At 52.1% G+C, this 24,092-nt stretch overlaps 5 protein-coding genes across 5 annotated transcripts; 3 read left to right on the top strand and 2 right to left on the bottom strand.

Annotated features, from left to right (window-relative positions):
- The first annotated feature begins 463 nt into the window (after positions 1-463).
- On the top strand, positions 464-1,930 carry M406DRAFT_99539 (uncharacterized protein). The gene is made up of 2 exons (XM_040926460.1): positions 464-690; positions 739-1,930. The coding sequence occupies exons 1-2, from the start codon at positions 483-485 to the stop codon at positions 1,746-1,748; spliced, it is 1,218 nt and encodes a 405-aa protein (XP_040773998.1). The 5' UTR covers positions 464-482; the 3' UTR covers positions 1,749-1,930.
- Positions 1,931-3,551: 1,621 nt separating this feature from the next.
- M406DRAFT_261980 (Rho GTPase activation protein) lies at positions 3,552-6,070 on the bottom strand (the record flags this gene model as incomplete). The annotated part of the gene is made up of 5 exons (XM_040917482.1): positions 3,552-3,712; positions 3,800-5,393; positions 5,453-5,701; positions 5,760-5,893; positions 5,950-6,070. The coding sequence occupies 5 exons, from the start codon at positions 6,068-6,070 to the stop codon at positions 3,552-3,554; spliced, it is 2,259 nt and encodes a 752-aa protein (XP_040773999.1).
- A 9,791-nt stretch (positions 6,071-15,861) lies between these two features.
- On the bottom strand, positions 15,862-16,713 carry M406DRAFT_331592 (uncharacterized protein; the record flags this gene model as incomplete). The annotated part of the gene is made up of 3 exons (XM_040920649.1): positions 15,862-15,996; positions 16,210-16,419; positions 16,486-16,713. 3 exons carry the CDS (start codon positions 16,711-16,713, stop codon positions 15,862-15,864), a joined length of 573 nt encoding a protein of 190 aa, XP_040774000.1.
- A 2,195-nt stretch (positions 16,714-18,908) lies between these two features.
- On the top strand, positions 18,909-19,403 carry M406DRAFT_73678 (uncharacterized protein; the record flags this gene model as incomplete). Its single annotated transcript, XM_040925645.1, has 1 exon — positions 18,909-19,403. The coding sequence occupies one exon, from the start codon at positions 18,909-18,911 to the stop codon at positions 19,401-19,403; it is 495 nt and encodes a 164-aa protein (XP_040774001.1).
- Positions 19,404-21,845: 2,442 nt separating this feature from the next.
- Positions 21,846-23,987, top strand: M406DRAFT_340716 (MFS general substrate transporter; the record flags this gene model as incomplete). Its single annotated transcript, XM_040921585.1, has 4 exons — positions 21,846-22,086; positions 22,156-23,006; positions 23,142-23,816; positions 23,880-23,987. The coding sequence occupies 4 exons, from the start codon at positions 21,846-21,848 to the stop codon at positions 23,985-23,987; spliced, it is 1,875 nt and encodes a 624-aa protein (XP_040774002.1).
- Positions 23,988-24,092: the final 105 nt, after the last annotated feature.

The following is a 24,092-nucleotide window of genomic DNA, read 5'->3' on the forward strand; positions in this document are numbered from 1 at the left end:
GGGAGTCCCTCAACACCAATGACAAATGTTTTCCAAGTGAACAGAATCTCAATCAAAATCGTACCTAGAAGCCAAAACCACTCTGAAAGTAATATAGGGGCCGTACATAGCAGAAAATATTGAGCCCCGAGTTTTCTATCATCTTTCGCACACGTTGCTTGCCCTTTGCCCCGGAACTCCCTTGTGCATGGTAGACTGTACTAGAGTCTCACAGCCGGTGACCGTCAAGATCGGCGCTAATGCAAGTGACCGGGACCCCGCTGGCAACGCTGGGAAAAACCTTAAAACAGCGCTCGCAGATGCGGTACAACCGCAGCCCCTTGCTGCTCGGCTGTGGCAGGCAGCGATTCGCGATTAGATAACACCCGACGCATCCTTGCTTATCCTCTCGCTTTTTCTCCCAAGTGACGCACGCCTCATCCTCTAGCCACCCCTCTTGCCCACTCACCCAAACTTGTCCCCCCAAAAATGTTCCAGCAACCATGAATTTCGTACTCGATATCAAGGAGAAGGACGTTGGCGCGGTCAAGGCCCCAAGCTTCCCACAGCCAAAACCTGCTGGCGATGGCTTTCCTCAGCACAAGAAACGAACAAGAGTGTCGGCCTTCAAGCAGAAGCATCAAGGGACAGACAGTGCCTCCTCAGAACATAAACAACAACAACAACAACAACAACAAGATGATGCCTCCAGTCCAGCCCAACAAAAATCGGGAACATCAACAGGTCGCGGCGTGTCAGATGAGAAGAGGAGGATAGACCAGGAGAACAGCGACCTACTCGCGTCCATGTCGCCAGAGCAGATAGAGGAGGAGCGACGAGAACTACTTGAGCGCCTCGACCCCTCGATCGTCCAGATGCTTTTAAAGAGGGCAAATATAGATGACCACACCTCGTCATCGCCCTTTGACGAGCCTTCAGCAGCCGAGACGGAGAAGCCTCCCACCATCACGGTCGACGATACCACCGCTGCTGCACCGTCTGCACGAGATGAGACCGCAGACAAGCCTCGCAAGACGGTCCGCTTCGACGAGGACGCAGCCCCCCCAGAACCACCCTCGGACCTCTTCGAGGCAACCTCACAACCACCTCCCACCACCACAACAGGCCCAGAAACCAGCCTGTCTGCCAACACCACGCACTTCCCGCAGCCGAAACAGGTCCCAGACCTCGACCCTGCCGACCCAGACTTCCTCGAGAACCTGCACCAAAAGTACTTCCCTAGCCTGCCCGCCGACCCGTCCAAGCTCGCCTGGATGGCACCCATCCCGACGCCCCACTCCACCGCCGACCGCGAGTCCCCTTACTACCCGGGCCAAACCTCCCTCCCCATCTCCGCGCTGCGCTTCGACTTCAAGGGCCGCCTGCTCTCGCCCGCCCGGAGCAGGAGCATCCCTGTCAGTAAAGGCCTGCACCACCATGGGGAAGCGCCCGAGGCGGCAGGCTATACGGTCGGAGAGCTGGGCCGGCTCGCAAGGAGCGCCGTGCCCGCCCAGAGGTGTGTTGCGTTCCAGACACTGGGCAGGATACTATACAGGCTGGGCAAGGGGGAGTGGGGTAGTGGCGGTGGCGAGTCGGAGCTTGCGAGGGGAATTTGGGCTACTGCACAGGAGAACAGGGTCATAGACAGCCTGCTCGAGGCTGCCGAGGTGCCCGAGGGTCAAGGTCACCGGGGGAGTCGGGCCTATGCCATCGAGGCACTCTGGTTATTTGAGAAAGGCGGCTGGAAGGAGCAGTTACAGGGCAGGTGAGGCCGGGGTCGGAGGTCACAGATCAGAGAGAGGCAGGACTTCTTCCCCACGTCATCGTGTCCGATGCTGGGACCAGGGACTTAGGACTCAGTTGGTCACATATCTGTCTGGTTCAGCAATGTCCGGGTAGGGATGTCGTCAGATATTCAAAGCTCGCTGGATAACACGCCCCCCTCCTCCCCTCTTTTGGCCAGTGCAAACATACTACTTGAATGCGAAGTCTGCCACCCCCAAGCAAAGGACACCGAAAATTCACACTTCTGGCCCGCCTTGTCCAATCTTGCATTCACAACAGCAGGTCTACCCTCACGATATGAAATGATATACCCGTATGTGACACACGGGACAGGAACGAATTCGTTTCACCAAGACCCGCCGGGGAAGCCATGGCGGTTTCCCATGCATATTGATTCTTCTTCTCCCCTTCATGCTGAAGTCAAGACGGTGAGAAGTTCTTCATTGTGGAGGAGAGAGAGAAAGAAAAGGAAGGAAGGAAAAAGGGGTCCGGGTGGTTAAGGAGCAAGTCATATTATTTACCATCACTCTCCTCTTCACTCGATACGTTGTGGGTAGTGCAGAGCCGATAGGTTCCCAGAGCAAGAAAGGCGGCTGTAGGCTTTCGTAGGTGCCAGAGGGGCACTGTTCAGACTTACATACATACAGACATGTATGAAATACATGGCACACACAAGTTAGGCACTATCACACTTTCACAGAGTGTATTTCCTCCATATGAAGGACACGACATATCAGTCCATGTTATCGCCTATTTCATTATCCCGTTGGTAGCATAAGTACACATGAAGAAGGGGAAAAAACGTGATCAAGTCATCTGCTCCGATTCAAAAAGTTGAAAGCTCATCCGTGCTCTCGACGACGACGAAAACATCCCCTCGTGCTCCCAGTCTACTCTCGAAACCCCCTTATCCCTCCCCTGAAATTATTGCAATACGGTGCTGAGATATCTGATGCAACGAAACGAATACTCATAAACCCAGTGCTTTCTCCACCTACTTCCCCTGGGCACTCCGGACACCATTCTCCCTGATCCTCAACGCTCACACGAGGCGAGTGCGAATTCCATAGCGAGGACGCACTGGCAGTAGTCTGCAAAGAAAAGAAGGAAACAGGAAGCAGCAACGCATCTTCCGCGATTCCCAGCAACCACACACGCAGGCCAGAGAGCCGCCGGTCCAGCCGAAGCAACAAACACCCACCAAAAAATTTATTCTGTATAAAGGACAAGAATGAATTAAAAAATGACATGAAACGATTTGTAGAAATCGATAGAAAAAGCCGCACCCCATGTTTTCGGAAGGAGAATTAGTATATAACGAGATGGTGAGATTGGTTGATAGTGGCGAATAGGTGACGATGCGCAGATGATGATGATGATGATGATGATGGTGGTGCTGATGACTTGTGTCGTGAAGACATTGAGTGTGCAAAGCTTAGACGGTGTCGATGACGGCCAAAATTGGTAGAATATACTAAGCGCTTGGAAGACCGAGAATTGCAGCAGGATAGTTGATCGAGAGACAAGTGTTGATAATGCGTGGTGGTGAGTCAGGGCAAATTCTGAAAGAAAAGGGCTGCGTAGGTCCGATTGACCGAGTTCATTTGTCTCGCGGCCTCGTAACGATATATTGGAAGAGGATGGATGTTGCGCAAAAGCGAAAGGTGGTATCAATGGTTCGGTTCATATATACGCCGGCTCCGGAACACCGCAAGACCCGAAGTATGCACAAGGAGAAACCTCGGATGATGCGTTGGTCAAAGAAGTGTTTCGACGGCTGTGGCTGGTTACCAGCCCTTCTTCCGTGCGAACCGCTTGTTGAGCAGGGCGAGGACCTTGGGCACATTGAATTGAACATATTCAAGGTCCAAGTCATCTTGACCGTCTTTCTGCATCTCAAGGAGATCATCGAGCTTCAGATCAAGTTCCAAGAGACCACGGTTGCGGCCTAAACAAATCTGTTAGTGGTCTGTGACCTGAAAGGGGAGGTGAAAGGAAGGGGGGGATCAGATGGTGCCTCATTCATTCAACTTACCCTTGTAATGGAGGGAGATGACGAAGGTTCCCGGCAGAGGACTTGTGAAGTTGAAGTAGATGTTGGCCCGCCTGTTGTCGGGGACATTGCTCTTCTGAATGACGCCCTCCTTCTCAAGCTGCTGATGTGTGAACTTGTAGGGTCCCAATACTTGCTGCTTCTGCTGCTTGCGCCTCGTGCCCTCACTCTGGCTGCGCACATTGTGCAGGTAGCTCTTGTATGTCTCCAGCTGGCCCACCAAGTACGTATTATGGTCACGGATTGTCTTGTAGACCTCCTCCAGCTTTTGCGTCTCTACGAGAACACCTTCCTTGAGGGAGCCGAGGTGCTGGAGCTCCTGTTCAACTTCATCCCGCAGCAGGCCAAACTGGTCGGACTTGTCAATGACTCTGAGCTCCTGCAGCTGGCTGAGCAGCTCCATAGCACGGATACCTTTGCGGACCATAACTGCATCGTTCCGTGATGTTGCTGCCGCATCTGCAATCCGCTCCAATCTCAGTGGCCTCCTACACACTGAGCTGTTTGGTGGGACAGAGCGCATGATCTGCACAAAGATGGTCTTTGCCTCCATGAAGAAGATCTCCTCTTGTGTGATGTCCAGAGCTGCCGTCAGGTCATCCATAGCAGTTTCCCACCTGCTGAACAAGGGCAGGTTGATGACCCGGTTCTCCTTCCGTGGTACTTGGGGAGGAGATCCTCCGAGTTCTGACATGATGATGGCCAGGTGGGAGTTCTCGTCCTTGCAGAGCTCGTTCCTATGCTTGTCGATCAGGGAATGCATAGCGTAGATCTCATTCAGCGTGATTGAGAGCTCCAAGTCCTTCTTAGACAGAGCCACGTAATTGTCCATCTCAAGGGTCTCATAGAAGTCCTGCACCTCACAGAGATCCAGCATGAACTTGTTGACCCGGTCCTTGTTCTGCTGGATGAATGGCTGCAACTTGGCCATGTAAGGCTCCTTTGCATATGATGGCTTGTTGGCAAGGTTCTGCAGCATCTTTGCAATCAAGGTCAGAGTTCGTCGAGGCTTTTCAGCAGGTGTCCCATCAATCAGCATGTAGGACTTGGGCGTCACAATGGCCGGGTTGATGAATCGGAGGAAGAAGAAACCACCGATCAGCGTGCAGATGACTTGGTCGTTTGCGTCTGGGTACTTCCGCTTGGTCAAGCTGCGAATCTGCTTGCAAATCCACCGAATGCCGTACGGGGCCTCCTCCAGGCCGTCGATGATGGTCGACAGGAATCCGCCCGCAATGTCCATCAGCATTGTCAGCCTCGGCTCGATAATCGCCTGAACCTGTCTGTTCTCGGCCGCTTCTTCGGCCGTGACACCCTTTGGTAGGTTTGGTGGCAGACTTCCAGTGTCTGCCTCGATTTGCTCGATCATGCGCTCGTACACCTTCAGAGGGTTGATCTCAAGGTCGAGATCCTGGAGCTCGATGAGTTTGTTGATCCTGTCGGCCAGGATCGTCTTCAAGAAACTTTGACCCGGTCCTCTCCTCGTGTATGTCGTCATCATTCGTGAGACGGGAGTATTTGCTCGGAGCAGGGAGGAATACTCGGGGGTATTATCGAATTGGTATGTCAGGACGGACTAGCATCACAAGTCAGCGGGAACAGTGGGTGCCAGGGTCAATAGGGAGCTGCGCGGACCTGAAACATGGTGAGCAGCAGGTGCTCTTCGCGGCTCTCGTACTGATTTCCGTATATCGTGAACATGACGGTCTGAAGAAGCGAGTCGATCTCAGACATGGATACAAGCCGGGACAAGTGTGCGATATGTCGAGGTTCCGACTGCAGGAGAAAGAGGAGATTGCCGTATCTCTGAGTCTTGTCGTCGTTGGGGAAGACACCTTCTTGTATATCTGTTGCGTCTTCAAGATGGCTTGCAACTTCGTTTTGCTGATCGAAATGTTAGCCATTTTTACATCCTGGGATTAGCAATTCAGCGCCGCCTCACCTCTTCCAGAGCCATGCGGTTCTGGATCAGAAGGGCGATCCTGGAATCCAGATACCGCACGTCCTTCTCTAGCACAAAGTTCTTTTTTGATTGCGAAGATATCTTGGACTTGAGGTCTCGCAAGACCTTTTGTGCTGTATATTCAATCAGCAGCCATCCCAGGGGTAGTACGGCTCGATGCAGCACGAACCTTTGGCCAGGTCATCTTCTATCTCCAGGTCGGTCTCCTGTGCCGACATGGACATGTACAGCGCGGACATGGAGTACCGCTTGGACTGACGTGCTGAAGATCCGCCATTGTACGAGGACATGGTATTCTGACGGGAGAGTGGTTGTTGGTATGAGGAGGCCGAGGAGGTAGAGGTCCGCGACGGTGTTTGCAACATGACGGACATTATGGTGGTGGCCGTCGTCACCGCTCGCTGCTACAGTTCTGGACGAGAAAGCGTTGGAGCGGGCCACTGGAATGCAGCGAGTCCGACAAAGGGCGGAACGTTGGGCGACTTGTTTAAAACAATGTCTCGCAAGGTGTCGCAGAGGCAAACAAGCGTCGAGACAATCGGCGGCGGATAATGGGGCAAACGAGCAGCGCGGACGTACGCGCCGTTTCCCAACCGCGGAACGAAACTTCTTGACCTCTCGTGTAGATCTCAAGCGTATGTGTGTATTTCTATGTCTGTGTGCGTATAAGTGTGAGCGTGTGTAAGTCGCAATTGACGCCGCCACTATCGTCGACTCTCAAGAACGACCGGTGAACGTCGCAGGGTTTAGCGCGGGATTAGGGACCGACGGGTCTCGAGGTTCGATTTGGATGGACAGAGGGGTGCGGTAGCCTGATGTACGGAGGTTTTTCTTCGGGGAGCAGGTGCAACAGTCGTATCTTGTCACACGAAATGGGGAGCGAAACGTTCTCGTCTCGTCGAGGCTGGAAGTCACCGCGGACAAGAGGCCGCGGTACAGTTGTTGTTCGATGAGGGGGGGCGTTCCGGAAGTGAGGTGTAGTCAAAAGACGCAAGGCCGAGGTGAGGGTGGTCTGTGTCAAGAACCGGAGTGAAAGTGGACTTGGGGACTGCTGTTGCTGTTGCTGCTGCTGCTGGATTGATGAATGAGTTGACCACGGTTGGGATTGGGTCGGCCAGCGGAAGACACCCTGACAGAGAACAAAAAGCGGGACGTTATCAGAAAGTGGACAAGGCCCTTCGCCCGCAAATTCGGTAGCGGGCAAGCGAGGCGAGTTTAGGCTTGATGGTCGGCGGCGCTGATTGCTCAATCGAGGCCTGGTCGGTGGGGAAAAGAGGGACAACTATCGGGGGGTTGGTTGGGCTGGGATCGCAGCAACAGGAACAGGAAATCGGTCGCTCGTCGATTGAGGAATACGATGGTCGAGAAAAGGAGAGAGGGGGGACGAAAGGAATGGCTGGGGTGCAGCTTCTTGTGTCTTTTTGATACGCGAGAAGGTCGGGAGGGGACGAAGTGTCGAGATGAGTGAGCGAGATCGAGGGGTGTTGAGGAGGGGAAAGAAGACAGGTGAGAAGGTCGAGACAGAAAAGTAGTCGCGGCTTGTGGTGGTGGACTGGATGATGTACTGTACTTTGGTGGTTGTAGTACTATGATACAGTACGGTAAGGGTTTGGAGGTGGAGTGGAGGAGGAATGGAGAGGGTGCAATGTGGGATGAGGGAGGGTCTTCTAAATCCCGACAGCGGTCATCCTGCAACCCCAAGCGCTAATGTCCCCCATCCAACCCACTACTGTTGCACGTTCAAAACCACTACAAAAAGAATTAGGGAACACTACAGAGCGCTACTTATCAAACTAAACCCCAACCTCCTGCCCTAATGCTAAACTACAGCGTTTGTAATTTTACTCTTCTCTTCTCGTGTCTCCATTCCTTTTGTCACCCGGACTCATGATACCCAGAATCAGTGCTGTCTATTAAATGTTGATTCAGACAGTTCTAATACCAGGATGCATTGTAATCGTTCGATTTCAAAGGCAGGCATCCCCGCCAGGTCAGGTACAACACCGGTGGTACACACGCATGTCCAGTTGTACAATCACAGTCACAATCACAGTCGCAGTCACAATTACAGGGCGCAAGGCATATAAACACAGGACTGTATGACTACGTGATACTACTGTAGGCGTAAATAATTATGGTGCTATGGTACGAGGAGAAGGGAGGCCCTGGGCATTGACATGGGCCTGGACATGACGGGTGAGGAGAGGCGACCCCTGCGGGACGGCGGTCCAGGAGTGGGAACACAAGGACAACGGCGGTTCCTGGGGACTCCCTGTCCACCCTGTCATCGCGCCCCCCTCCTCCTCCTCTCCCCCCTGTCAGGAGCATTGATCAGGTGGCGTGGTAGCCCAGAGGGGCTAGTGCAACATCCAGGGGTCGGGGCACATCGAAAAAAGAGAGAGGTGCACCTGCGTTTCAGATTCCGACGAGGCCACGGCTGGTGGCGTACCTGGCGTATCTGGTTCAGGGAAGGAAACGGTCGTGGTGGTGCCTCTTGTGTCATCTTCAGGACACACACACATTGTTAGGCATCACTGTGTTATGATTTGACTGACTCCACCAGTATCCACCCTCCTTCGATATGCTTCACTTCCCTTTTGCCAAACGTTGAAACCAGGCGCGAAGAGGGCGTGGTCTATCTGTCAGCCCTGTTTGGGATCATCATCACTAGCTACTATGGTGGTACAAGTTCGGTATACAAAGGAAAGAAGGAAGAAGAAAATTGCCAGTGATGAAAGATGATCCCGCCCCCTTGCATCCTCTGCTCTATATATGGTCTTAGTATCGAACTCATGCGAGACCTGGGAGATTACGTAGTACCAAGGTCTTTGTCTTTAGGAAACAAAAAAAGAAAGAAAAGAAGAAAAATCCAGGTCGTGCGGCATGCGACCGACCGACCCTCTACCAACCAACCGTCATCAAATCGGCGTCTCATCTCATGGTACTCATCTCTCTCATCCCCTGCCCCCTTCAGGCCGGACCAATAGCCGCAAGACGGACGCTAGCATCCAGGAGGAAGACCCTTCTCGAAGAGCGCAAGGGTTGCATCACGGCTGATGTGCGCCAACAGCAGCCGACCGAGCCTCTCTCTCTGTGCCCGTTCCGGATCAGACAGCCAGACAGTTCGTAGGGTCCCACACACAACCTAACCACCCTTCCAACGAAAGACTCGCATCCACTCCTTGCAATTGGACCAGCCTCAACATCTACCTTGTCAGCTTCCCTTTAGGATCCATTTTGGCTTCACCTTCAGCGCTGGCTGATTGGAATCTGATCCATATATTTTGATTGCCAGCGCCCGGAACGAGACTCTCGGTATGAGCTGCACGCAGATCACCTCCTCCTGTAGCTTGTTGTCGTTGGCGCGTTGTGGCCTCGTAAAGCTCACAGGCTCGGTCTGGGGATGTTCCCGGTGGTTGTGAGATTCTCCTGATAGGCACCCTGCCCTGTGTTTGAGAATATTGCCCAGGCCTCTGGAGGTGGTGTCGGGGAAAGCCCTCTGACTGGCCACGATGCTCACTACGGAGATAGGAACAGATACCTGTGTATGTACCACAGTACCTCGATCATACCGTGGTAGTGCAGATCCAAACAACTCCCTGCTCTTTCCCTTTTCTGGGAAGAAAACTCAAAATTATCTCGGATATTCATAGCGAAAGTATGATCTCGACAACGGCAAGCTGAAAAGTCTATCGTTTTCCGGCTATCCGCTCCTTGAGTGCCGATACGCTCGGAATTGGGCGAACACCTGGAGCTTGCGCTTCGCAAGATACGTGCGACACCTCTGGGCATACACAATATTTTGAACCCGACGAAATGGCTACCGTAAGAAGATGAACGGCCGTCGTAGCCTTGTCCGATCATCTCAGGTTGTCGCGTTGTAACCCCCGCTTGGACGTGTCTCGCTCGGACGCGCTCGACCGTTTTGGGAAAATCATTGCCGGCTTGCGCCAACTCCCTTGCTTGGCTGTCCAATGCTGGTCTGGTCGTGCGAGCACAGCACAGCACCCCAGCTTCACGTCCCTCAACTGATTTTCTACTTCAGTACACGACTGCCCGGGGCGAGCAGGTCCACACCCCGCGAGGCGATGACGTCGAGCTCGACAATATGAGCTCACTACAGGCGAGATTCCCGAGGATCTACTCTCTGTTTGCATGGCTTCAAAAGAGAACCATGCATTGGCAATATAACAGCTAATATGCCACTGGCGGTCCCTCAAATCGAAACCGAGGCGCCAACTCAGACTCCGGGAACTGCGAAGGCGGGAAAGAGGGTCCAGCAAGGCAAGACATGGACATGCTGCGAGATTTCGAGGCCAAATACCTGAGCCAGGTACCTTAATACCTTCACAGCCCTCGTCCTTGGCTGGATGACACGGTTACGACGCTTGCGTCGGGTGTCTTTCGTCCCCCATTCTGGCCTGTGCTCCGCAGGGATAATGAGGAAGTTGGCTGGGGCTGGGCTGGCGAACAAGAGGCACTATGTTTGCATTGTCTGCTCCGTGGTTCGTCCTCATTGCCTCTCTGGCCCTTGTACACCCCTCAGAGACAACCAACCAACCCTCTGTAAGGAGAAAATTGAAGAGGTGCAGTTATCCCAAACGCTGTCGACCCCACTGGCGGCACGATAAAAATAGAGGCTCCCACTTTGCTTCCCGCAGGCCCTACTTGGCCTACAAGCGCCTACTCTCTGGGACCTGCACTAGTCAGGAACGAGGCCACAACCGCTCAGCCGGGTCGGGTGGTTGACTGGCACGACTGGTTGGCTCAGTGGTACCAAAGTACCTGGCGCTCTCAATGGACATTTAGCTAGTGACTGGGACAGCGCGGTGGACCCCTCCGCACCAACTAACGCCAAGAGGCAGCTCAAGCGGGCTGTCGGGCCCGGGAGTGCCGGGCAATTCACCTTGCGACAAACAACATCAGCCGACCCAGAGGAGAGCTCGCAATATCGGCTTTTACGTTGTCCTCCACGATCCCCGCTGAATGTTGGGATGGCGGCGATGACGACGACGACGACGACAACACAGGGGCAGGGGGGAGGGTCTCATGGCGTGATGAACCAGGGCCGGTCACGGCCAGATCTGGCATACATTCATCGCAGTGCGCCCCCAGATACGATATGGCTTACGTGCAGGGGCGGAACGTGGTCATGGTGGGTACAGAGGCGTCATTATTTTTACGACTCTCCGGTAATTGAAAGCAACGCACGGACGAGCATCGATCTGAGATACGGCTTAGTCGAGGACACTGTGAGAAAGGCACTGTCCCGTCTTGACAAGATTGTATCTCAAAACAAAAACAAAATATTAAGCCTTGTTTGAGGGTCTTTTCTTTCTCCCTCCCCCTTCTTTTTTTTTTTTTTTTTTTTTTTTTTGGCTTTGGCCCCCATCCCCTTTGCGCCTCGACTGGACTTGCAGCAGCCGTGCCGCGCGGGGTCCAAGGTTGCGAATGGTCAAATCTTGGCCTATCCCATTACTCCTTGGGTTTCCTTTGTCTTCCCCTGCCCCCTGGACGACCAACCAAGCAGGCCTTGACTGTTTGGCCTCTCTGCCCGGAATACTGATAACCACCTTGCCAAGTTTCAGGGTTGTGCCACCTGAACCTTCCCTCTCCTTTCTACCCAAAGCTTGACCGCTCAACTCTTTGTCATCTTACTCCAAGCCCTAAGTCGGCCGATCAACAGACCTCAGCGGAGGCAGGGTCCGCATGATCAGCAATCGCACATATGGAAAGGTAGATGATCGCCGGCTCCCAGCTCGCAAGACCAAAATCCCTTCCAACCCCTCCTTGGTAACCTCGTCGCAGGCTTTGATTTGCACGGCAGTTTTGCAAGAAAGGGAATAATAAGGACAAGGATTTAAAAAAAAAAAAAAAAAAAAAAAAAAAAAGAAGAAAAAAGTGATCAGAGAGAGAAAAATCCTGGCCGGAAGATTACCCATGCAGCCCATGGTGGCTGGGATCTTCGGATCTTCTTAATTTCCTTCCGCCCGGGGGGAGCAATTAGAGCTTGCTTAGGGGGAGGCCAGCCTGGTGGCTAGCGCTCACCAGCACGTGCCCGCGGTCAAGTAGCGCCAATCAACACGAGACGGTGACATCTGTCAACTGGCACGCTGAGTCAAGTTGACCCTTTTTTTCCTTCTTTTTTCTTTCTTGTTTTACCCTCTTTACAGGTGACCCCGGGCTGTATCTCAACAAGTTCCTGCGCAATGGAGCCTGGTCTTGTCACGCACGGACACAACATCAGCACCAGCAGCGCGGACGCATTCAGCTCCTGTCGGCGTTGACATGGGACCTCCAGGTCTGCTTCCTCGGAGGCCGCCACAGCTGTGACTTGTTTCACACGATAGTAAATATGAAAAAAGACTTCCGTGACCGGCCCTCGGTAGGCCGAGCGGGTGGTGGCTGAGGTTGTTCATGCGTGGGCGGTCAGCTGAATGCGGGTTGAGCTTCAGCCAGTGTCCACTGAAACGTGTCCCTAGAATATTGTTGTTTAATGCAGCATCGTCTTCTGGTAAGGCATAAGCTTATCTGATCTTTTCTTCATGCCCTTCTCTCTATTTTCCTCTTTGTTCCCTCCTTCCTTTTTCTTCCTACATTATCCGCCCTGCAGTCGTGCACGTGAACGATGAATGACTATCTCGCCGTCCAGAAGCCGCTCTGCCTTGTCGTGACACGCTGCTCCGCATCTGGCAGAGAGCCTCGATTTACACTGCAGATCAAGAGGCTGAAAGGGAACCATGGACGGTTTCATGTGAACGAGACGAACCTCCATAGCATTCTGTATTATACCATAGTATGCCACGGATGAAGTTGGCTCCTTTTCAAGGGGTTTGAGCCCCAGCCTTCTTGATATGTGTCCAAATTGGTGATGTAGACATGGCACTTTTGCGAGAGAACAGGGCAAGGAGTTCAGTGGTCGGTTCAGAGCTTGACAACAACATCAACAAGGCATCATCGGTCACTCTCACAGAACGAACTGATTGCAATTGGAATGGCTTAGAACGAGCTGGGTAAGTAAGTATGTACTTAGAAGTAAGTACGAATAGTGCCCAGATGAGCATAGCCAATCCCATGACCGCAATTGAAACGCGTATCACGACTATAACAACACGACACCCATTTGGGAACACCATCTGGGCAGAGCAATTAATATTGTAATACTACCCTCACACAAGAAAAGACCTCAGAGAGGTCTCACCTTTACAAAAGGCCAGCATACGTGACTGCATTTCGTACGTTTTTGACGATGCACTTCTAGAACCATGGCAGCGTGCTTTGTCAATCCGTCAGTAAGTGATCATTTAGTCTGTTGGCCGGGTCAAACGTTACTCAAGCCGCAGAGATCACTTCTGAGCAAAGTTGGCCCCATCCTTCTACACCATAGTATACGAGGAACACACGCATGCCAAGAAGAAAGAGAAAGAAAGAAGGGATGAAAAGAATTGACCTACAGTAGCAGCTCAAACCATCAACTCGACAAAAACATGTGCACAGCAATATCAGACAGACAGCCAGCCAGCCACCACACCCAACCCCCTGGAACTTCGAGACGCCGCAACAAGCGCCCAGAGCCAGAAAGGAAAAAAGGGAAAGGGGGGAAAAGAAAAAGGCAGGGGAAAGGGGAGGGGGCTATGGGTGAGCCAGCCACATCACGCCACGCCGCAAATTGCAAGTGCGCACGGCGAGTGAGCCGTACCGTACATTCTGTACATGCATGCCCACCGGCGCTTCGGCATAAGTTTTAAGGTGCGCATGCATGCAGTATGTATTATGCAGGGTTCGTCCGAAATCTCTCCTCGTCTCGCCACAACGATCGGCTGCATGCTTTACCTGCAGGTCATGGGCCCCTGCCTTGCCGCGCCGGAGAGCGATCATCCTGCTGGATCGTCTTTCGATAATCTGGGCCGTAGAAGAAAGGGAAGAAGGAAGAAGGGAGGGGCAAAAAAAAAAAAAAAAAAAAAAAAAAGGAGAGAAACAGGAGAAACAGAAGAAAACTTCAAGGTAGAAGGGGGCGGTGGTGCGGGCTGGCTCAGTTGGCCGCCACGAACCAGCGTATAAACTGTCCAGTGATGTGTATTATCTACTGATCAATGTCAGCCAGACCAATACGTAACTTGCCCGGGGTACGCGTCTGTTCTCTCGTTGGGAAAGGGGGGATCGAGCACGGCAGATGTCAATCTCACACCTCGCTCGCTTATGAGGGCAGGCGCTCGTGGCACGAGTCGATCTGATCCCACGAGCGCCACAGTGACATCGGTGTAGCAATGGATTGTCTCCTTCGGGATGAGAGGATCGTCGCACGCGCGGCTTGAGCGAGGTGTGCGGATTCAGGCTCAGTGCGCTTGAGCTGAAACCTGCTGCTGTATGGCGCATGGGGCTTTCATGTTGAGTTATAATATCTGAGTACTTAATCTGTCTGGATCAGAAGTGGAAATCCTTTCGTTGTGAATCCTTTAAATATTGAGACGGGTAGAGTTCAAGGCAGCAATGGAAGTACAGAAATAGTCCCTCCACACACCCTTGACTCTGGCAAAGAAGTTGGCCGGTCTTATTCAAAGGGTTTGGTGGCTGCGGCCATTTCTTACTTGATATCAATCAATGTGTTGTCATGGGTGAAAGATAGGACTTGGGAGATGACTCCCTAATTACGTTACAGCTGTAAGGTTCATGCCAGAACCACTTCACCCATAATACAATACTTCTAAACATAATGCATGGATTGTGCTTCATTGAGCATTCGCAGCAGATCCACTTGAAAGTAAAAAGGTAACATAATAAGGTAGCCGAGAAGCCTGGACCGCAAGAAGGGCAGTGACAAGTCTGAGATCAGCACTCTCTCCATCTTAAGCTTGGATGCCCACCAATGGGTCTAGTGAGAAGTGAAATCTGAGAGTACATGCTCATAAGAGTAGCACAAGACAATTCAAAATGTTTCTTGTTACATTGCCAGTGGAGACAGAGGATGAGGCCACAAAAATTCGCGAGGTTGATGTACATGGACTATGTCACTCTCAAGGTTTATTATCTATTAATTGATCTTAGCCTCTATGGACTATTTAATTGAGCTTGGTTGCCTGTCTCTCCAATCTTTATGTATCAGATTAGGAAAGCAAGCATACTTGGAACACCAAGGGACAAAGGGACTGTGCAGAAAATCAAGCATTGACGATTAGAACAACATAACAGAGCTTTCCACTTCGGATCAAGAAATAGTAACAACGATACGCTTTAGGATCGTGTCATATGCACATAAATACAATGCAAGCTCAATGGAATTGGATAAAAGTATTGGCACAAAGGAAAACGTACATCGTATCATTGATTTTCCAGTCGAGACATTGGAATGACACAAAGATTGAGTTCAGGCTTAGGACAAGCCTATGAATCAATCATTTCGCTTGATTCTCTAGAGAAGCTTCTATTCTCTGTCCTTGAATATCTCACTATTATGAAGAGGCCTTCCTAAAGCTGCTTTTAACAAATTATTGAATATTATACCATATATGACGAGTACACATGAGCATTTGTGAATTGCAAATGACCAAAGCGATTCCTAAGCACCTAAGCAACTAAATACAAAAAAAAAAAAAAAAAGCGTTCTACCATTCTGGTAGGGGTATAGTAGTACTTGAAGTTCCAAACCAATGATATAAGCAGTAGGCTCTTTATCGTGGCAACCTTAGAAACTCTACTCAAAGTCAATCTCAATATCTATGAACTTGCTTCCTACTATACCCTCAACTGTTAACTTTATCTCCTGTCACGAGATGTTTTGTGTCTCTATAGTTCCTATGTTGGTTGACCTCTTATCCTTTCCAATGCAATATCACCCAAGCCATCCATTGTCTTCGCCTTCTGGCTTCATCGGGGCTATACCTCTCCCGCATTTCCAAGGCTGGTGCCGAGCCAAGCCCGTGAGGCTCCTGTCCTGGCCAACAACCAGCCAGTCAACCACAACTACAACAACAGCAATCTTGTTTCTCTCTGTCCCGTAAGGTCTGCCAACGAGTTACAGGGGGGGCGTGTGGAACCTCGTCAGAACGAAGACTGGACATATTTCAAGCCCACATGCAGCAGTCTACGTAACGTATCGATGCTGCTTCAGCTGCCCATCGAAGATATCAAGCATGACGGCTATATCAACTTCGAGGCTGCTGGCGTCGATAAGGAGTCTGCAAAGAAGGACCACGTCCTGCTCCACGCGCTTCCGCCGCTGGTACCCAAGGCATATAAAGCTCACAGGAAACGACCCTAGCGGTTCAGAGCCAGGGTGGAATAATGTTGGTGGAGCATTACGTATATGAGTAGGAGTATGATGCTCAAATCGTACGATGATGATGATTTAGAGAATGGCAGGATGGGAATCCAATGTGGTAGAAATTGATACTCTCCTCATTCTCCAGTCTGCGACAGCATAGCTACCTACAAAGTAGTTATGTAGAGCCATTCTCTCATTTCTCCTGCACATCACATGTTGGATCACATGATGACTGAGCAGAGGGTCCTCCCCAAACCAAGACGGTATGCTCATCGCGCAACCCTCGTCGATAATCATGGCATAATCATCTTCATCAGGGTCGCTGTAATGGCGATGCGCACACGGGAAATACCTATCCACGTGGTCATGACTCTTGCGCTGCATGGTGATATATCAGCCCTGTCCATCTGTGACAGAAAAGCTTATCAAATGAGGGCATAATACTCGCACGCTTAAATCCATGGTGAGGCTTAGGCTCAGGTCCATTGTGATATTCGTGCTTGTGTCCCTTTTTATGCTCGTGTCCGTGCCCGTGTTCATGCCCGTGTTCATGTTTATGTTCATGCCCATGCTGATGCTGATGCTCACGATCGTGATGATGTTTGCCCTCAGCGTGATGGTAAGATCCGTTCCAGTGATGATGGCCGTGGGCGCCAGAGTCCAGAACCACATGGGCTGGGACAGCTGGAGTGCCCTCAAGCCCGTCCTCGCAGGCTGCAGTGTCGCCGATGGGACTGGCCGAAGCCGCACCCAGGAGCAAAAGGCCCATCAGAGTCAGCTTCATTGTCATCCAATGTCGATAGCGCTGAACAGGAGATATGTATGATGGGGTGTGTAGAGTGGACTACAAAGTTTGTTCAGGAGTGAGGCATCAGATCTGAGAATTGCTGTGCCTTGCCTCTTATATATGTATATATATTTGTCTGGCCCTTGAGCCCTCAGAATGTGCTCACTCTAACGAGTTGAGCTTGATCATTAATGGATCATGTGCAACATCCTCATCGAACAATGTATACTCTTCTCGCTTGCGCATATGTCTGTGGTCCCTAGACCAATGGCTCGAAATGACTCCACGATATATGTCTCGGGGTCTGGACATACCTGGCGACGACAGCAGTGATGGGGATGAAGTCAGCCTTTCCGAATGGGGGAGGACAAAGGTCACCTGTGTTGATACACAAGGTCTACAGTGTTAGGCAAAGGCGGACCACACCGACTTCATTAAGCGAACCGGCTATTCCTCCCGAAACTTTGTGGTGAATTGTTCATTCCACCTGTTCGGTCCGCTTTGCAGGAGTCAGTCATACTGCCTTCGGCTTATTCCTCTTTTCCTAAAGTCAACAGATTATCCGTTCAACACCGTCGTGTTCAGACAGTCATTGTGGGGGGGGGGGGGGGCAAGTATGTTCATGAAATGTCGACATCTAATTACGGACGTAGATGAACGTCGGTAGCAAGCAGAATCAGCTTTGGTTGCACCGTAAGAGAAGACACAAACAATAGAAAATTTCCAGCGTTCACTGTCTTGGAATCGAGGCCTCGGCGCCTCCAGGGCTACCACCGGCGTTGCATGTGGGTATACGCAGTGATATCTATTGACATCACGACCAGTGACGGTGATATATTAATCAAATACATGGACTGTGGCTTTTCAATGACTTCCTTTGCGGATTGGGACTGCCAGCTAGGCCTAAAGTCTTGAATACTGCTACAATACCGAGATGGACTTTTATGCCCACTCAACATTTTCATTCTGGTTCGCTTCAGGCCGTACTTGAACTCATCAGAAATATGATCAGAGGTGACCTTGAGATGTAGATATCTTGAAGTGGGCTGGCGGTGACCTGGAAATACTACCTGGATTGAACAAACAAGACGCGAGTCCAAATGTTTCGAGTGTCTCAAAATGACAAGTTGATTTCGGAGTACTCGACTGCTAGGACAGCGGCTGAAGAATTGACAGGATCAAACGAGTAGAGGTAGTATTTGCTTTTTTCCTCTTCTTCTCTTCTCTTCTATTTGTAACACTTCTTTTTTTGCTCGGTAAAGAAATGGTGGACCCCGGGGGCGGGGAGGGATTGATGGAGAAGAGGAGTGTTGTCAACACAAAGGCAAATTTCCCCATCTTTCTTCCTAAGTAAGAATCAACTTCCTACATGAATGGATTGTGATAAAGATCAAACAATTCACTAAGCTGTTCGAATTCTTCCATCACCCCTTCCCCCAATCACGAGTTTCGAAACGATCATTGTGGATGCGCACTCCCCTCCCCAGTCCGCACGCGTTTCAAGACGGTCGTCCGCCCCGTGCGCACGCTCGAGTGTCACAGCCCCTGCAGTCAGTGTCTCAAAACCCCAGACAATAGCACGATTTCCGTCGCCACAACCATTTTGTGAGCCAACCCGTCTACATGATGTGGTGCGCAGGCGGTACCAGCAGCAGCACATCCACCTCAACGGGCTAGATGGGGCGCTATACATGCAAGGAGGATTTGACTCCTGGGGAGTTTAAGGAGCTGCTTCAGTAGTTTGCCACGTGCCAAACAAAAGACCATGCGTATATTTGTACTGTTTATATGATTGAGGAGGCCTTGCTCGGACGTGTCTGTACACCAAGATCTGCTCGTCCCAACTTACAACTTTCCCCCTAAATTTCAAACCAGTATAGGAGGTGTTCACTTAATTCTTTGCATCTCGTGAGGTCGCTCTTCTTTGCACAATTTCCTTCTGGGCTTTGCCTAAAGCCGTTGGTTATATCGATCTGAACTTCAACATCGACGAGCAGGTGCAAGTCGAAACCGACGTATTCTTTACCCATCATCCTCATCACTACCACCACGAACGAGAACCACCTCTCAAAAAGAGAAAATGTCCTCCCCAAACACAGCCACTCGCCCAAAATCCCCCACCACCTCCTCGTCCTCCCACAAATCCCGCCGTGGCCGCGGCGGCCCAGGTGGACCCGTACCAGTAACAAGGACCAGCCCCACTGCCAACGGCCTCAACATCGACATGTCCAACTTACGCATCAACAACGACGTAGCCTCAGTAGCGGCCTACTCGTCAGCAGGCACGGGTGTGACCAACGCCAGCACCAACAACACGACGAGCAGCAGTCGGCGGAGGCGCAGGAGGAGGAACAACAACAACAACAACAATAAAGGAGGAGCAGCGAACGCAAACGCAATCGCGGCGGTGGAAGCAGGGGGGACAGGGTTCGGCAGGATACCGCCTGTGCCGAGTAGGGGAGGAGGAAGAGCGGGCGGGCAGAAGCCGGCCAAGCTGCAGATCGGGCTGGACCTGAACGTGGACCTGGAACTGAAGGCCAAGATTGGGGGGGATCTCACGCTGAGCCTCGTGTAAGTGGCTGTCTTTTTTAACTTCTTTTCCTCCTCCTCCTCCTCCTCCTCCCCCCGAACTGTATTTCCCCTTTCACGTACACACAACCTTCTTTCTTCCTCTTCCCGGGGCGCAGGCTGACCGAGAGGAATGACATGTGGGTTACGGTGAGTAAAGGAGTTGAGAGAAAAGTATGTTGAAGAAGCATACAAAGACGAATAAACAGAAAGAAAAAGAAAAAAAGAGAAATTCAAACAAGAAGACGAGAAAAACCAGAGACCAACCATTCTTTTCTCATTCCGTTCCGGAACCCTAATAGGCTCGAAGAAAAACCTAAACCACGAAGCTGCCCGGAGCTGCCGTGCCCGGGCGAGGGCGAGGAGCTGGACACGGAGCTGTTCTACATACGCGTGGGCAGGCTGCGGTTCAGCAGGCGGTGGATTGACCCGGACGCCGTGCTGCGGGGACAGGTGTTTTTGACGGGGCTGTCAGCGCTGGTGCTGGTGGGGATTGGGTTTGTGGCGGGTTGGTTGGTTGGGTCGCGGGCTGGGACTGCTGGCGGCGTGGTGGTGGACAGCGGACGATGGTGGGACAACATGCAGATGGGAAGCAGCGTGGTTGTGTCGTCTGACGGGCCTGGATTGTTAGCGGATGGAGAGTTGGGGGTTGGTGTGGTGCCATTGTCGTCGTCGTCATCGTCGTCGTCGTCTTGGTCCAGCCATTCCTGGATTGGTAATGATGATAATGATGACAATGGTGATGGCGTCGTCGTGGTAGGTGGCGGGTGGTGTGGTGGCCTTGGTGATGATGGTTGTGGTCAAGCTTACGGCGTGGACCCGGTTTCTACAGCACTGAGGAAGAAGAATTCTTCTTTTCTGTATTGATACTTAGTACCATATATTTACTTCTACCAAACAAACAACTGTCAAGAAACGGGAGAAGAAGAAAAAGGAGGATTATGTGGTATACAGTTCCGGTTGGCTACCGATTCTCCTCCTCCGGCGCCGTGATAATACGTGACAGTGGTGGTTTTGTCGGTACTCTTACACAATGCTAGGGTGTTTTATTTCGATTTCTTCTTTTCTCTTCAAATCGCAAAGGCGTGGAGGGGGAGAGGGATTGGTGTTGTGTGTGTGTGTGTGTGTGTACATATGTAGGAAGCGCACGCCATCCTGATCCCCACGGCCGAAAAGGCGAAGGACCGAGGCGAAGGAGGAGGATGGGAAGGGTTCATGATGACTTGTTGGTGGTGAGCTCCGTCGGTTGTCCACTTCTGGAATGACCAACGATCCAATTGACGGGCAACCTAGCCCCTCTAGTAAAGAACTCCAGGCCGTGTAAGGTTAGATACCAAGGTAGATCCCCACGGGGAGGGGGGGCTTGTTTAGTAATTATGCTCGTGCTTGGTCTGAGACTTTGATCCAGTGTAGACTGAGATGGATTTGTGCAGTTTAGTCGTTGTCACCTTGTGTCTCCTCTTGTTCAATGATCAAAGGATTGAGAGGACTCTCTGCCAGGGACATCAGCTAGCACATACTGCAGTAGTAAAATAATAGGGGGTTGCAAACCCTGCCACGGCACTACGAGGATCCTATGCCCGCGTGGCCCTCATCGTGAAATGCAGGCAGGGGGCTTTTGGCCCAGCAAACCGCAGTAAAAGTCCCGTCTTCTAGCCTTGTAAATACTTACTGACTAATCTGCAGTGATAGGCTAAGGCTAAGTGCTTAGCATGTATTTTGTACTTGGTAAGCATGCTGGATGAGGGAAAACGCAGGGAAAGAAGGAGGTGTGCTAGGGAAGAGAAGGCGCGCCGCTGATTTGTTCCCGTGTTGGGCCCGGGACGGGAAGGGAAGCCGTTTATCGCAGAGCGGGGCCTCGCGTCTCTTTTTTCTTCTATCTTTTGCCTCCTTTTTTTCTTCTTCTTATGACTCTTAATATCTATGTATCATTGGATGTTTCTTGTTTGCCTTGTTCTTTCTTCTTTCACATCTCTGGTCGATGAGTGTCGCTCCCTTTTCCCTCCTTCTGCCTCTCTGCATCTTTCTCCGTTATTGTCCTCATTGGCGGCCATTGGTGTCCCTCATAACATATAAGACATCGCTACTACACCGCCTGCATCTTCAGAATTCCTTCGACAGTTGGACCGAAGGCGACTTACTTTTATCATCATCATTCATCATCATCATTCATCATCATCTGGAGCTTGACTACCCTGGGTCTTTTGTGAATCTCAACCCCCATCTTTCTACCCCCAACTAGTCTCTGTCGCCTGGTAAAAGAGAGAGGGGAAGAGAAGAGAGAGAGAGAGAGAGAGAGAGAGAGAGAGAGAGAGAGAGAGAGAGAGAGAGAGAGAGAGAGAGAGAGAAGAGAGAGAGAGGGAGAGGGAGAGAGAGAGAGAGAGAGAGAGAGAGAGAGAGAGAGAGAGAGAGAGAGAGAGAGAGAGAGAGAGAGGAGAGTAAGAAGCCCATGGCAGACAGCACAGACCTCGACGGCGCAGAGAAGCCCTCCGCCACTTCCCAGGAAACCACCACCAACCACAAGGGCGCAGCACATCAGCAACAACATGACCACGAGCGTACAACAGACACGTCCTCGCTGAGCGAGAAGGGCCCCTCATCCCCCCCGAGCAGGCATACGCGCTCGAGGGCCTCGTCCCACGCCACAGATGACTCCGACCCCCTTGAGCCTCTCGAGATCGCCCTCTCAGGTGCAGGGCAGACGTCGGCAGCCGATATAGCAGAAGCGATGGCCCGCACGCGCACAGCAGGAACAGCAGCGACGGGCACATCAGCCTGGTCCCGACCGCCCGAATTCGAGGTATCTTTTGACGCGCCTTCAGACCCCTTGAACGCTCGAGAGTGGCCCTTGTGGTACCGCATGTGGGCGATTGCGGCCGTCAGCTACAGCACGTGGGTGGTGGTGTTGTACTCGACCTCGTACACAGCCGCAATCCCAGGTCTGATGGTGGCATTTGATGAGCCGCAACAGTCCGTGGCCACCCTGGGTGTCACCACCTACTTGTTGGGTCTGGCGGTCGGCAGCCTCATCGTGGCGCCCATGAGCGAGCTGTTTGGCCGGCGGCCTGTGTACCTGCTGTGTTTGACCGTGTCCACTCTGCTCGTGCTACCCTGTGCCTTGGCCACGGGCTTGGCCGAGATCGTGGTCGTGCGCTTCTTTGGTGCTCTGTTCGCCTCCGTCATGGTCTGCAACGGTGCCGGCACTATCGCCGACATCTCCACGGATGATGACAGGGCCATGTACATGAGCCTGTGGAGCATTGCGCCCCTCAACGGTCCCGTCACGGGGCCTCTCATCGGTGGTTTTGTGTACCAGTACTTGGGCTGGCGGTGGGACAACTGGCTGGTTCTGATCCTCAGCGGCGTCGCTGTGCTGCTCATGGCGACGGTGAAGGAGTCATACGCGCCCGCCATCCTGAAGGCCAAGGCGGCGAGGCGCAGGAAGGAGGAGGACGACGAGCGGTACTGGTGCGAGTATGACGATGCCAAGCGGTCCACGCTTGAGCTGATGCGCGTCAACCTGAGCCGACCTTTTGTGCTGAGTGTCACCGAGCCTATCCTGTGGTTCTTCAACATCTGGATCTCTGTTATTTACGGCATCTTGTATTTGGTAAGTGGCGGTGGTGGTGACCAACCTTGTCCCTCTTTCCTTTTCACTTTCTCTTTCATCTTCTTTCCTCTCCCTTTGTCTCTGTCCTTCGTGCCCTATTCTTAGCTGACCAAACCCCCCACCCCCCTTGCAAAGTGTTTCGTCGCCTATCCCATCGTTTTCGAGGACAAGAGAGGTTGGGGCCCGGGTACAACAGGCCTATCCTTCCTAGGCATCGGAATAGGAACCCTCATCGCCATCTTCATGGAGCCCGTCTGGCGCCGCATCATCAATTCTCACGCCAAAGACCCATCCACCAACCGCGTGCCCCCCGAGGCCAGCGCAAGCATCATGTCCCTCGGCGCCATCCTGACCCCCATTGGTCAGCTCATCTTCTCGTGGACCTGTCTTCCCACAAGCATCCACTACGCCATACCCATTGCCTTTGGTATCCCCTTTGGCATGGGCAACACATTGTGCTTCATCTATGGCACCAACTACCTCGCCGGCGCGTACGGCACTTTTGCCGCCTCTGCGCTGGCGGGAAATGCGGTTATCCGGTCTATGTTTGGGGCTACGCTGCCGCTGGCGGGGCCTTCCATGTATACCAAACTCACGCCGCAGTGGGCAGGAACGCTGCTGGGCTTGTTGGAAGTGGTGCTGATACCGATCCCTATTGTCTTTTACAAGTATGGCAATCGAATCAGGGCGAGAAGCCCAGTGATCAAGCGGATGACGGAGGCGCAGGCGCATCAGGATCGGAAGAGGGCCAAGTTTATGGAGAAGCTGGAGAGGCAGAAGAGGCAACAGCAACAGCTGCAGCAGCAGGAGGTCAGTGCTGGTGAGGGTGAGGGTGAGGATGGAGTGGCGGGAGAAGAAGAGGTGGTGCGTCAGGATGAGAAGGTTGAGGTTGTTGATGCCAGCAATTCGTCGGTGGCCTATGGTGAAGAGGTCAAGGGCGCTGGTGATGCGGAAAGCAAGGATCTGGAGAAGGGTGTCTGAGACTGTGATACGTTACCATGTCTGATTGTACGTGCGCTGAGTGTGTCTTGGTGGGTACGAAGGTTTGGGCCTGGCCTTGGCCCCTGTCGTCTGATTTGTCTGCAC

Source organism: Cryphonectria parasitica, assembly GCF_011745365.1.
Source record: "Cryphonectria parasitica EP155 unplaced genomic scaffold M406scaffold_6, whole genome shotgun sequence".
Taxonomy (NCBI): Eukaryota; Fungi; Ascomycota; class Sordariomycetes; order Diaporthales; family Cryphonectriaceae; genus Cryphonectria; species Cryphonectria parasitica.